The 15522-nt window shown below is 39.3% G+C and overlaps 2 protein-coding genes across 2 annotated transcripts in view; one reads left to right on the forward strand and one right to left on the reverse strand.

Annotated features, from left to right (window-relative positions):
* The window catches only part of LOC135702991 (uncharacterized), a 368382-nt gene extending 353735 nt beyond the window's left edge, over positions 1-14647 (reverse strand). Inside the window, exon 1 of the mRNA XM_065224074.1 lies at positions 13556-14647. Within this exon, the coding sequence (XP_065080146.1) occupies positions 13556-13664 (109 nt within the window). The 5' untranslated portion in view covers positions 13665-14647. The remainder of the gene's footprint in view (positions 1-13555) is intronic.
* Ns4 (Nucleostemin 4) overlaps positions 1-15522 on the forward strand; it is a 515404-nt gene that overhangs the window by 408983 nt on the left and 90899 nt on the right. The window lies entirely within an intron of this gene.

The following is a 15522-nucleotide window of genomic DNA, read 5'->3' on the forward strand; positions in this document are numbered from 1 at the left end:
TTACTACTCAGCAGACAACGTTGGAATAATAGAAAAACAATCCAGGCTATTATGTCAAAAGGGCAAGATGCAGTGTTGCCCTGAAAGCAGCCGATTAATCCTACCAGAAAGTTATCAACTTAGAAATAAATTAATTACTAATTTTGTAGACGTTCAATTAAAACGTGGTTTCCAACAAAGTTGTTGCTGGGAAAATTTCACGTAGGAGGGGGGGGGCTCCGATAGACAACTTTTTACGTAAATTATTATGGTGTAGGGCTAGAACGATGAGGACAAAAAGTACACTTCTTGTAACAATTCCCATATAAACTTCAAAGAGCCAGTGCAGAATGAGTTCGCAATCAAATAGCTCAGTTTTTGGGAGATTGATCAGCCTGATTTGGAACCAATTGAGCTTGGTTGATCAAGTATACCTATGGAAATTTTGTAGATGTTCAGGAAACGATGCATAAGTAATGAAGTAATGAAATTGGGTTGCTAGCGGAATGCTTAAATAAAACAGCAAAAATGACAGATACGTATTTCGACTACAATGTGCAGTCTTCATCAGTGTCATTCCCACTAAAGAACTTATCAAAATCTAACCCCTTAAGGGGGTATTCCCAATCTTTTGCCTTTTTTCGGCCTGTTTTTCAATTATTTTTTTTTTTCAAGGAAAATGAATAGTAATGCGCCTAACTCTTTGGGATTCTTGTTTATTGAACATTAAAGTTTACAAATAAATTTTTTTCGACATAAAAAAAGACATTATTGGCGTCACAAAATGGCGGCAAACAGACCCCTGTTCGCCGCAAACGCCTGGACGGGCGAAGACTTTTCTCGGAATGGCTTCATCTGAAACAGATTTCGTGATGAAATTAATAATCTGCATAAGATTCTCTGGAGCTTCTCCCGTTGGCAGCAAAAAATCTTGCAAATTAACAAAATGGCGGCCAGATGAAAAAACAGGCGATTTTTAGCCCGCTTTTTTGCAGCTTTAAGGTGCTTCAAACAATGTTAAATGTTAATATTTTTGGCTGAAAGTGGGAGAAGCTCCAAAGAATTTAATGAGGAACAAAATGCGCAAAGATTCAAGTCAATATCTCTTATAGTTTCTGAGAAAAATCTTCGCCCGATAAAAAAAATGTGGTTTCGAGAAAAACGCGTTTAAAGTTTTGACTTTAGTTAAAACCATTTGGGGGTTCTTACCAATAGTCAGCTATGCCTGGACACCGAATTCGCTGATCGGAAAACGGCTTGGGGGGATGAAAGTATATAGTCTAAAGTACAAAAAAACGTGAAAAAAAAAATTTGATTTTTTGAAAAAAAAGATCGGGAATACCCCCTTAAGTACTCATCCCATAGGTAAAAAAATTATACCTGTGATCTTGACTTTTTTACCTATGGGATGAGTAACCTTTTTTTGGCTGTTTTATTGATGCATAAGTAACAAGATATTCTTTCAGATATGCTCCCTAGACAGTCAGGAAGTATAAAAATACCAGCATTGGCTGATGTTCTTCTGATCTGAATTAGAGAGTTGCTAAAAAAAAAGGATGAGTTAAGAATGTGCTTAAGTTTTTGAATATCTTATTGTTTCAAATGGATAGATCAACTTTCAACACGGTATTTTCCAAATTTAAACCATACAATATGGAAATCCAGCGAGCGGATGCGACGAGATATTGAATCATATTCCGGTGCTGCTCCGATGCTGGTGGAAACATGGTGATTTGATCAGGGGGTGACGTGCTGTCAAATCAACTTACTGATCATTCTTGTATGAATTTGGTTCCAAAATTAAATAAACCCTGTAGGTTTCTTATGGCTTGTTTACGTTTGGAATCAGTTATGCGAGGTAGGCGTCGATTGTTCGTATTTGACAGCCACCTCCCCACCCCCCCCCCCCTTGGATTTGATTGGTTTATCTGGTGTAGGTTGTAGCGATGGCTGTATGACTTTCGGGTCAACCGTTTGTTGTAGATGGTGGTGGTCGCTTTGTGGAATTGGTACCGATACTCACTGTAGGTATGCAAAGGCAATATAATTATCTGAATACTCGATCACATGAGGCAAGTTAAAAAAAAATCTGAACATTTTTAACGTAATGGTAACAAAGTAAAAGTGAAAGCGTAAAGGTAATACGCCAAGAAAAAAAAATGTTCTGCATAAAATTCTTCGACCCATTGACTTATCATAACATTGCTGCATTCGTAGCATTCCGATATAATCTATTCAAAATACGTAACATCCCTTCTAACAATGCATACCAGTTGTGTTGCCGATGGATGGTTAAATTACGTTGAAATTTGTGAACGTCTTGCAACGGTCAAATCCCCGTACTAAACAATACCGATACACTTTTTGTAGAATTTTTGTCCATTACATATTTAGAAAATAACGTGTCAAAAGATGTTAGTCATGCAAGTGCATTCAAGTGTTGAACCGGAAAAAATAAACAAAGAAGATTCTAATTGACCGGCAAATTAATGGCTTTGGCTGTTAGAGGATTTCAAGAATTCAAGCACTGCAAATATATGCTGCCTTTCCTCTAAAATAGGAATGGTTTGTGGTAACGCATATGAAATGTCGGTCAAAGCAACCAAGTTTCAACAGCCTGTATTTCGTTTACCTACACCTTCCAGAACTTAGAGCTCTGCTGTTCTAGCATTAATCGTAGCATATGAGATGAGGCACATGAGATCAGCGCGAGCCTCCCGCACGCCAGGATTTTTGGGTGTCGCATTTGTTTCTCGCTCGTATCTTATTCTCGCGTGTCTCTTTCTCTCTCGTCACATGTTGTTTTCGTTGCGACGGGAGACGGTTTGTTGAGAGTCTCGGCAGCACATTTTTGTACCCACGAGGAAAATGTAACTCTGGACTGAGATTTAGCAAGTTATTATTCATGTCTTCTAAACCTAAAAAACAAGTTTTGAGTCACAACAGGGCCTTCTTTTGAAATATAATACTAAAATCGTGAATTTCAGGCAAACTTTATAAAACTTCGTAGGGGAAATTACGGCTTCGGCATGACAGACTATTTTCGGCAACCCAAATTGAAACACTATTTTCACTGGATTTTCTTACGAAAACACTTCGCTGAATGCATGCAAACGATTCTTTATACTTTCAGCTTCAATTTGACTATATTTTTACCACTGAGAAAAAGCAATCTAGCAGGGTTTGAAATGAAACACATGCACTACAAATTGTAGCTGATTTCGAGTTGCCGATAATAGAACAGCAGATTTACATGCAGTTCAAATGGAACTTGCCGAAGAAAAACTGGTTGCCGACAATACTCGCTCTCACTAGGGAAGATTGGAGCTTTGTAAAAGCGTTTCAAAACAGTTTTTGACAATTCTTTCTACTGAAATTGTTAGAGCAGCTGGCAGCAAAAGATTGTAAACAAACCAAAACTGCATATGTGTGCGTTCCACAGAGAAAAAGGCTATAGAAAGAAGGTCGCTGCTTAGGTTGCCGAGAATACGTAAATTCCCCTATATCCGTATGCTGTACAGATGTACAGCTTTTATGTATTCGGCAACTTTTCATACAAAGCGAATACAAATGTTTGTATCTGTGCCATCTTTGCGGTGAAAACTTGAACTATTTTTATCCACCAAATTGTAGTCCCAACTAATCCAAGACTTCACTTCAAGATGGCAACTCAATAACCCATAATAAAAAAAATCATAAACGAATGTAATCCAAATCATAGAACTATTCCACAAATGGTTTGGATGATACCTGGAACACGTCGTTACGCAAAATAACAATTTTATTAGAGACATGTTATGACTCTGTAGTCTGAACGTACTATAAGCGGGAACTGAATTATGTGGACATGCAGTTATACCAACCGGTAGAAACTAACGATTTTAAATTGGCTCACTACTTGACTAGCCTATTGGTCCCAAGTAAACGATTAACGTACCCCATTCTAGTCGAAATTCTAGTACTACACAATGTTTGTTTTGATTCGCTATGAAAGTTTGACAGACAAAATTAGGGGTTCGTGGATTTTCCTATGTTTCGAGGGGTGCATCGGTTAGCTTGGGACCGAAGATAGTACCAGAGCTGAGCCAAAAAGTTGAGCACGTTTCTTCGGGACCTTCTAGTCTTAGAGTTATCTCTATGGTTGTACATTCTTTTATTAAAATTATGGGCGCAAGGAATTGAGGAGGACAGGGCGCGCACATATGACAAATCAGTGAGTAAGCAGCTCTAAATTTACTGGAAAGTGGGAGAGTTGCCTGTCTTCTTGATATGTTGTTTTCGATAGTGTGGTATACACATGATGATAAAACCACAGAAAAACAGACATAACTCTCATAATCACATTCTTCGCAAATAAGGTTTTAGTTGGGAATGTGCTCGCATTTGTCATGGTGACGCCACTGAAGCGTTAAGCATGCCACTACGTTTTGAACTTATCAGTGATTCCAGTTCTTTTTCAGGTAAATGTAGTAGATGTCAGCTCTTCAGAATGATAAGGTGACCAAGCTTGGGACCAAGGCATCCCACTGGAGATATATACAGTAGACTGCCAGCGAAAATGGTAATTTTTAATATCGCTAACAAACCATATACAAAATGTTTATTGCCTCGAAAAATGACCCTATGCAAAATTTGAGCTCAATCGGACATGATTTAGGGATGGCGCAAACGCGTCAAAGTTTGACTTTTTTCACTCTCGAAAATCTCCCAAGGGGGGGGGGGGGGGGGTACATGAAATTTCGGAAATCAAATTTTTTTTTTTTCGATGCCGTGTGTCTTAAAAATGCATAAAACGTCGAGATTTGGTGTTACCTCGAAAATTTTTTTTTTTTCAAAAACCGGCTTTCTGGGACTTAAATTTTTTTCATGAGTTCTATATGGAATATAGAAGATTGATGAGTCGGCTTCTAAAACTGTTCACAATTGTCTCCAACCTGCTTATATATCGAATTAAACCACCATTTAGGATCTAATACGAAATAGTTCACTAGGGTGGTCCAATTATTCTTCATTAGGGTGGTCCAAAAATTCAAAAATATATGAAAAACCACAACTTTTCATCAGAAATTCCTAAAATCAATTGTAAAAATATCATGAATTGCTTTTATGGAGAAGCTCTTTCGGATGTACTAGGCGAGTACACTGACCCAGCCTGGCTGTCGTTTTGTGATGATGTTTCAATTGAGGTTGCACTACAAATTTGATCCGGTCTTTGGCTTGACCCTTCTTCCTCAAAATCGCTACACGAAATGGTTTCATTGGTAGGGAGAACCTCAGTTTCTTCTTCAAGATGAGCTTGTTCCCGCTGTTTTTGCAAATATTGCATCGCCTGCTTTTCTTCACGCACTCATCCAATTTCTATTTTTAGATCAGGACCCACACTGTGGTAAGTGATGCAATCGGTGTTAGAGAAGAATTTGTTTTCATTAAAATCTAGTGGGTATTGAATTAGGCAAAGTGAAAAATTACACGGCCTGGGATTGAACTCCCGACCTTCTGTTCAGTAAGCAGAAACGGTAACCACTGAGCTACCGAGCCTCGTCTTTCTTTGACGTAGAAATTATAAAGTAAGAGACTTAAACATGAACCTTGGGGTAAGCCCATGTAGCTAATTCTAGAAGTTGTCAGTTGACCTTAATTGAAGGTCATTTTTTTTTTTTCTGACAGCAAATTATACAAGAAATTATTTAAAATACCGGGTAATCCACTACTGTGCAAATTGTCGGACAGTATGTCTACGGAAACAGAATCAAATGCGCCCTTAATATCCAAAAAGACTGAAGCCAATTGCTCCTTGTGTGCAAAGGTCAGTTGAATATCAGATGAAAGCATCGCTAGACAATCGTTTGTTCCTTTACTCTTTCGGAAACCAAACTGCGTATTTGAAAGTAGGTTGTTTGATTCAACCCAATGGTCAAGTCTTGATAGAATCATTTTTTCTAATAATTTCCTCAGGTATGATAGCATAGAGATTGGACGGTAAGAATTGTGACCAGACGCTGGTTTTCCAGGCTTTTGAATAGCTATTACTTTAACCTGTCTTCATGCTGGTGGAACTATATTGAATTCCATAAATGAATTATGTAGGCTTAGTAATCGTCTTTTAGCGATATCGGGGAGGTTTTTTAGAAAGTCGAATTTGATCATTTCACTTCCCGGAGCAGAGCTATTCGATGAAAGAAGTGCCATTGAAAATTCCAGCATTGTGAATGGTTCATCCAGAGAACCGTTACTTCGGGCTGTATCCCGTAAAGTCGGTTGTGCTGGGGCAGAGTGTGGACAAACCTTTTTAGCGAAGTCGAATATCCATTGGGAGGAGTATTCTTCACTCTCATTGGAAGATGAGCGGTTTCGCATATACCGAGCCTTTTTCCAAAACGTTGTCATCGAGTTTTCTCTAGAAAGTCCCTCGATAAAAAAGTACGCCAGTAATTTCGTTTCTTTGCTTTTAGTAAGTTTTTAAGCTTTTTTTTCAAGCTTTAGATACTTTTCAAAAAGCTCAGATCTTTCATGCCTACGATAATTTTTAAAGGCATCGGATTCCTCAAGATACGACTTTGTGCATTCGTCATCCCATCCAGGGGTGGCGGGTTTTCTTTTTAAGGATGCTGTTGCTCGCAGTCCTTCGGATCGAGCATAGAAAACTGTTTTACAAAGTATGCTCTCGGCGATACTCAAAATTAAGTTTTCCTCAATACAAATACTACCAGTCTCACTGCCAACACTCCTATACTCGGTTTTGAGGACGGTAAGTAGCACAAAATATCATGAGCGCAGAACAACGAGCAAACCCAATATCGACCAACAATCAGCTGACGAAATAAAATTGACTTCACACTTATTTTGCTAATTAACTACAAGTGGACAGACAAATTCACTTCACTAAATTACAAGATGAGAATTTCACCATCTCGTTTCGATCTTCAGTGTCAACAATAACAAATTGCGATGGCTGATCCCACTGCGCGACCAGCTGCATGCGCATGTATGTGTGCCATTCATTTTGGTCATCTTCATCAGTCGTCGAGAACTGTCAGTGGACGGGGGCATTCACGGTATTCGCCCATTCGCAACTGGGTGTTCACTTTCACCGACCGCAACCCTTTCGCAACCGGGTGCTCGTTTTTACCAACGGTAACAGATGCACTTGGAAAACGTCGTTTCTGAGCTTCTAATTCGCTTTTGTAGATCAGTTTGGTAAAGAAACTATACTCTTCTAATGGTGGCAGAGGATCGGTAGAGTCAATATCAAGAGTTACTGCCGATGCAATTTTTTTCAAATCAATACTCCTCGTGAGGTCAAAAGGAACTTGAATTGACTGATATGATTTTTGACAACACAACACAACATCTACCACACACATTTGATTGAAATAATAATTGGTAAGTGATCACTACCACGGGGATCATTGATTTACCTTCCACAGACAATCTAATGATAGTGAGTTAGAGCACAAAGATATATCAAGACGGCTCTCCCGAGCTGGAGGTTTTGCTATTCGTGTTGCTTCACCAATTGTTCAAGATAGTCAAGTTGAAATCGTCGCACAAATCATAGAAAATACCCGCTCTATTGTCATCGTATGATTCGCCCCAGCCAGTACCGTGTGAGTTCATATCGTTCAGTCCAGAGTTTATGAGATATTCTCAAATTTGAGCCAATTGAACTTAATTTTGGGTAATTATTTTTGCGGAGAAGAGTGAAAATAATTTAATTTTGGGTAATTTTTCGGTTCAGTGTAGAGATATTTCATTTTTAAGTTTCAGAGGGGCTTTGTGAAAACCGAAAATGGAACATGTAACAAAATTATGAAAGATTTTTAACGCTAATAACTCAGCTGCCCCTGGACCAATTTCAATAATTTTATCACCAATCGACAGAAATATTTAGACTTTATCGTTTTTCAAAATGTCACTATTGAAAATTGCACGAATGAAAATTATCACCGATTGCCTGCGAAAAGCGATTTCCCTTACACAAATGTCAAAGTTGAATTCCATCCGGTGTTTATTCAATCACCTCGTGGTGAGTGGTGGTGTTCTTTAGTACACAACGAAAAGCTGCCTGCAATCAGCGAGTTACAGCCGACATGAGCATTAGACTGATGCAAAATTTGACTTTTTCGCTCCACAGTGCTTAAATGGTTTCAAATCGGGTCCTGATTAGCCTCCAAAAGTTACAACGTATTTGGTTAGAAACAGACTTCGCACAAACCATTTGAAGTTTACATGTAAATTACTATAGGAAATCTCAACTTTTTGTTCATTGCCCTCTAGTCTTTTTCCATATTGAGCTGCAAACAGTTCGATAGCTATTCTTATAGAAAATTTTCTCAGCTACAACTTTGCTGAAGATCGTTTCTATGTTAAACGAGACAGGAAATAGTTATTAATTATTTAAGAGATTGGTAAACTTATGACATGATCAAGCAGCTGCTCTGTAGGCAACACTGTATTTTGCAGTGTGACAAAGTAGCCATAATTTTTGTGTCCTATTCAACGCCCCAGAAACACCAATGTTGCCTGCTGAGCAGTTGATTGAGCATGATCATAAGACATTAGTGCATTGAACCATTAATAACTTTCGATCCTTGCATTTAATCAAAAAGTGGTCTTGAGCAAAGTTGTAGCTGGGAAAATTTCCTACAAGTAAAGTTGAAAGCTTTTGAAGCAGACCGATATGGTGAATTATTAGATAGACGTGGACAAAAATCTTGGTTTTACCATAGTAATTCCCATACAAACATCAAATGGTTTGTGCCATCTCAGTTTCTCACCAAATGGGTTCAAATTTTGAGGGTTAGTCAGGATCCGATTTTGAATCGTTTAAGTATTGTGGAGCGAAAATTTCAAAATTTGCATCACTCTAATGAGCATCCATAGAAGGAGGAAGAAACCGTACCGCTATTGATCGGAATCAGTAGCTCATCGTGAGTCGCTGTGGGCCATCTATGTCAAGCGTGTCATACTCAAGAGTATAAACAGAGAGAACCCCGCTCAAATTCCAATTCCTACACAAAACACAAGCTCCTGCTGCAGTTATCAAATAAGATTTATTATATAAGTCCACGTAGTCCTACGTCACCATTGCGTACAACCCCATAGGGTTGTCCCTTGTAGTTGGGGTGAAATGGGTTCAGCGAAATATTAGTTTACTGGAATTCAGTATTAGCATTTTAGGCATTGTTGAAATCTAGAAAAAACAAACAAATGTCAGTGTATTTGCTGATAATCAGTAAACCGAGCTTCCTGTCTACTTAAATGGCTGGTCGGGCAAACTTGCCTACACTATCAACTTTAAATTTAATTTTTCATTGACGTTTTTTCGTTGCTGTGCTTCCTGACACGGTGCGTATTTGTATTATAACCCAGACTTGGGAAAACACCCACCGGCACTGCGAGCCGTGCAAAAATATTGCTCCCCGTTCAAAGCTAACACGCACTCGGTTTCGGTACCTCTTGTCGGCTCGCCACCAATACGAACAAGAAACCTGAACGCGGAGCCGTTTTATTCGGCTTGGTGCCGTGCTATGGTTATTCGGTGCGCTCCGTGCGGCTCCGTGCCAGGGTCCGGTGCCAGACAGAATGCAGTGCTTCTTCTTTTCCACTATCGCAGTCTGCTAATTTTTTTCGTTCCTTTTCTGATTGACCTTTCCGGCGATACTGTACCTCTTTACTCCTATGAGAAAACCCCACAAACAACTGTCATTATGTGCGTGAAACATGGCGGGCTGTTCCGTTCTCTGTCGCTCAAATGAAAAATCTCAAAGGGGCTGTTCATTAACTACGTATACAGTTTTTTGGGAGTCTTGCTTGACCCCCTGAAATTTTAAAATTTGTATGGACCGTGGACAATTGCCAAACCCCCCCCCCCATTGTCTACGTAGTTTATGAACAGCACCAAAAGGAACTATAACTCTGTGAAGAGCCAATGCCGTTAATGCGAATTAATGCAACAGCGATTTTCACCATGTAGCATTAATGCGGCAAATATTATTGCCTTAAAACCATAGTTTTTTTCCCGCAAAGGTCAATTAAAAGTTAATTTTGTTGTTCTTTTTTTCACTGGTGAATACAATTTGCTTGACTATAACGTTATTTAGAAAACTTTCTCTAGTTTACGCAGCGCGGCACAATATGTACCAAACATAATCGTAGGCGAGAATTGGCGTTGACGGCGACTCTGTAGCTCTTTACTCCTATGAGAAAATCCATAAGCAAACATCAGACTGCGCGTGAAACATGGCGGACTTTGTACTATCCTTTCACTCCACCGAAAATTTCCATCAGAAAATGTCTATATTTGCCGGAAGAGAAAATTTTTCGACGGTGCCAACGAAAATGGCCAACACATCCGTATCCGAACGGACCCTGTTCCTGTCGAGAAATGACAGACGCAATTAAGAACGCGTTTTAAGTTTGCTTCGCACCATGGATTCTTATGTAAAGGGAAAACCTGCTTGCCCATTTTTCAAATTTCAGAACAAATTTCTTGAGTTCATCGAGTATAATGAAACTATGAGCTACTTGCTACCACTTCCATTGAAAAACTCAGTTTTGACAAAAACGCAAATGGGACCGAGTATAGCGCAACACCAACAACGAACGATACGAAATCATGAGCGGTTCGTTGGCTCCGTGCCGCACGGTGCCGAGCCGAAGCGCGTAGCACCGCGTTCGGGTTTCTCTTTTGGTTCGGTGGCGTGCCAACATGTTGCACCGACACCGGGTGCTTTATCGAAGAAAGCCAGTGCTGTGCATACATGAGTAGGTTGCCACCGAGCCGCACCGAGCGGTGTTTTTACCATGTCTGTATAACCAGTGTTGGCAAAATCATCAATCAAATAATATTTTTCCGCTCTCATACACACTAAGATTTTGTTTCCGTTTTCGGTAAATTTTACCGAAATCAGAACAGCTGAATGTTCGGTAAAACTTTGACCTTCATTTTTTAAAGGCTATTGAATTTGAAAATAATTTCAAAACATGTTCAACCTTGTTTAAATGATCAAATCTTGTCATTTTAGTGGAGATTTAATTTCAAAGTAGCTGAAAAGCAATTGAATTGCTTAAATTTTACCGAACAGTTCAGCTGTTCAGATTTCGGTAAAAATAACCGAAGTCGTCGATAATTTTTAAGTGTGTACGCTCTCAATATAACGCGTGATATTGGAACAAAATAACATGCTTGATATTGATTTTACAAACTCCTATGATATTGCGAGACTATTCACAACGTGCAAAAATCAAGCGGAGAGTTGGCTAGACACAAAAATGATTCCGCTGCACTTCGTTCTCGTAGAAAGAGAAAGTATAGTTTGCTATCTCTTTTTACTGTTCACCGATGGCAGACGCGAAGTGACTGCTGCCAACCGTTATGGAAGTTTCGGTTGCGTTCGGGTGTAAAGCAAAAATCATTAAACTCAATCTCACCACAGTTTGTTGAGATTTACAGCAGGTGAGTTTTGTAAGCTTTATATTCCGTGCTGCGATATCACATCTTGCAAAATCAACCGCAGCTGTATGTTTGTTGATTTTTGTCTTGGGCATTGGTGAGATTTGATTTTTTTTATATTTTCCCAACACTGTTTATAACTAGGTATGTGATATTATATAGTTTCGTGTACACATGGAACCAGCAATGGAAATTGTTTTGTTCAAAGCGATAGACAACTGGGATTTATAACTAAAAACTTATGTTTTTGCAGGTGCTCCAGTCTTTTTTTTTGCAAACATATTAATTGGAGGTTAGGAGGAAAGTTAACTTTCTGACACATACAAAATTGCCCCATGAGTCCTACTGATAAAATAAGTACTCTGAAATTGTCCAATAGTAATTGACTAATGACCTATCAATAAAATTATAATTTGCTTTATCGTACCTTTAAACGTGTTTTTGCGTGATTGTGATTAAAAAACGTGATTAAAATAATTTGGCAGCTGGTTCCGAACTATGAAGCTGAAACTTGCTGAAGAATCAATAGAAACGCCGTCATTTATTCTTGTGCTGCAGTTTCAGTAATAAATAACAGATTTACTAAATATTCAGTGAATCGTTGTCATTTTGACAGAAATCGCTGGAAATTTCAGCAACATTATTTTTGTTTCAAATACAATCAATATGTCTATGGAATGCGAAAAGAGACTCGAAGATAATGTATGTATGTATGTATGTAAGGTAGCCACCATCCTTTCAAGACTTGTCTTGTATGCAGGCATGGAAAATCATTTGCATTCATTTCGTACATTCATTTACATTCATTTGCCTCTAACTTTTTTCATTAACAGCATTCCGCAAAATGATGTAAAAAGCTTTTGTAGGTTTTGTTAGTAGCTGCAAGTTTTGCTCATAACTCAAATCTGTATCTCTTATGCATCATGAACTGGAGCGGGCAGAACTTGTTACTGTTTTTCAGTGAATGTAAAATACATTCACTGAAAAACAGTAGTGGCTTCTGTTCGCTCTGCTTCTTCATGCATAAGAGATTCGGATTTGACTTGTTTACAAAAGTTGTAGCTAATAACAAAACCTACAAAAGCTTTATACATCATTTTGCAAAATGCTGTTGAAGAAGGAAGTTAAAGGCAAATGAATGTAAATGAATGCACGAAATGAATGCAAATGATTTTCCATGCCTGCTTGTATGCAGCTCCACTTAATAGCAAGATCAATTTGAGCTACCGATATGAATTCACTATATCGCTGTATGAAGGGCCAAAAACGGAGGGGTGGACCCGTAAGCAGAGACACTTACGCGAAATCCACGGGAATTTAAGAATCTCCTTCCAACGATACGCTCCAACAAATCGAATAACACAATTTGCAATACTTATTAAGCTTCCTACTGGATGGTTTGTTAAGAAGGGCGCGTCAATCGCCCTGAAACTGTTGGAGTAGAATTCACACCACCACAATCGAATCGGTAGGATAAAGAAAATGATAGTGTTTATTCCCTCCTAGACTCCGGCTGTCAATCATACCATCGTCCAGTTTCAGTTTGAATGATACCCTGATGCTCCCTCCCAACCCAGTATGTATTTATATAATGAAAATATATGCAATGGAGAAATGAAATATATCAGAATATTAAAATATGACATAATGAAATACATGGATAATATAGTTGCTACTGCAATGAAGAAGTATTTTACATATAATAAGATGCAGCTCTATACCTCCTCAGCTCACAATGGCAGGTGGATGCAGCACTGAAATGTATAGGATTTATAAGGCAATTAAAGCGAAAAGAGACTCGAAGATAATCGCGAGATAATAGGCTAGAGAGGCTAGCAAAAATAATATCCTCTTTGCTAGTACGAATTATCAATTGCCAGCAAATAAGCACCGAGAAGCATGAATTTTACTAATCATTATGCTAGATAAATGTGTATCGACTAACACCAGAAATCCTGATTAATATTGTACAGTCAATCAGCACTTTGTTGGAGCAACCCAGTTTCATGTCACATAATTAATTATACGGTCCTACATAATCTATCCCAGCATCATCCGTTCAAGTGAACATGCTGCTGCTCCAGCACAATACCGTGTGCAGTCGCCATACGTCGTACGTACCTATGGGTGCCACCAGTCCTTCTAGCATGGTGCCATCAGCAACAGTTAACACATTAAGCCCCACCGTAAGCGCCAGTAAGTACACTACCAGCATCGTCGAGGTCATCATCGTAAATTGATAAATTAAATTTTAAATAAATAATTTAAATAAATACACTGCCGGGTTTATTCACTCCGACCGCCAGCTACAACCTGGCGCAAAAACTCGCGTGCAGCTCACGTGGGTGTATGCACTTTATATTTTTGGAAATCTGAACGGCAGAACGGGATAGACTTAATAACTACTAAGCCCCACTTTTGATCACTGGTACACTTTTTGATTATCGGAATGAAAATATAACTGCTGCTAAATGCCTTTAATTGCATCGTCGACATCGAAATCCAACACCGCAATTTCGCTGCTGCCAGTCGGCAACTGTCACTGTCGCAAATTGGCTCATGTTTCCGTTTCACCTGTCTCGAAGCAACAACTCGAACGAGGAAAATCTCGTATTTTTCGGGGATCTTCTCGGAAATTGAATAATCACACTGTATGCAAATTTCCCTTCACCATTTATTCATCGCGCGCGTACAACGAATTGGGTTATTCTTCACAACAAGCCGTGCGAAATTCGATCCTCCATATACTTCCTTCTTTCTTCGCCGGAAACGTATATCCTCGGGGTTGGAATTTTCGCGCACACAGAAAAATATAATTTCCTTTCCGAAGCTTTTCCACTTTCCCCGACAACAACAACAACAACATAAAGCGAATCCTCCACGCGTGGAATATTATATTTTGCAGCTTCCCACTTATCACATCTGCTAGAATTTCCTCTCGCTCGTGGATATGAGGATATACACTGCTCTTTAACTACATTTTCACTGATATGCGGATATTTGTATTTTCTTCCCAGCACGCACCCACTACCACCCTACTCTGCGAATACTGCTCCTGCGTCGTCGTCGTCGTCGTCGTCGATGTCAAGTTCAGAAACAGTTATCCTAGAACAAGATCACACAATTCACGAGAGAAAGAGAGCGTACACACTTCCCGTCACGATCCGTGAAAGTCGGTCGAAACACAGCACGGTTGATCCGATACTTGGGACTGCTCGCGGACGACTGATGCGGCCACAACCGACCGACCATCGAGGACCACCGAAATTCACGCAAACGCGAACCCAATGCCACACTGCTGTTGCTGTTACTCTTCTCATGGTCTCTTTTACGACGGGCGTTATGCTCGTTCTGTATACATACATATGTCGTGAAAGGGAGAGTACCGGTGCACCACGAGGAGCATAGCATAACTACGAGGAGAGCATGGCCCAAGCAAGTATAGTGCATCAACAGAGAACAAAAGCAAAGCAACGCACGCAAATGGTTACGGATGGATGGTAGGTAATAGCATTGGAGGAAAAGGAATCCGGAGGAAGCGCCAGGAAATGAGATAGAAAGATCTGAAAATTTTGAGGAATAGGGTGACCATTACCTGACAGAATTTAAACCCATCAATCATCTTGTTTGGCTATAGCGTTCTTCTAATCCTGAATGCCTCTAGATCGAAGCAGACAAGAATGATAAATCATCCTAAATCCTGCAAAACCTGAATTAATCTACCTGTGGTGAGATCTGACCTTTCTTACTCATAGATTTTCCAACAAAAGTGCTCATATCAAGACAAGACCAACAATTGAAATGACCTTAACTCCATTTTGTAAACAAACCTTGTAATGCCATTTTCTCGCGAACCGAAACCTTCATTCGCAAACCTAAACCACAATCGGGTAGAGGAGAATTTCCCCTACCTGTTCATTATGTTGGTTTGCCTTTGCGGACTTCGGTTCGCGAGAAAATGGTCTAAACTTCATGTTTACAAAATGAAGTTAAGGCCATTTCAATTGTTGGTCTTGAAGAGTCACATGTGAAAAGGGCATACAAGCCTTTTGTAAACAAACCTTTGTGAGTCCTTTTCTCGCCAAGCG

The sequence above is a fragment of the Ochlerotatus camptorhynchus genome, unplaced genomic scaffold (genome assembly GCF_037179485.1).
Source record: "Ochlerotatus camptorhynchus isolate MF236.1 unplaced genomic scaffold, CSIRO-AGI_Acam_v1.1 ptg000204l, whole genome shotgun sequence".
Classification (NCBI taxonomy): Eukaryota; Metazoa; Arthropoda; class Insecta; order Diptera; family Culicidae; genus Ochlerotatus; species Ochlerotatus camptorhynchus.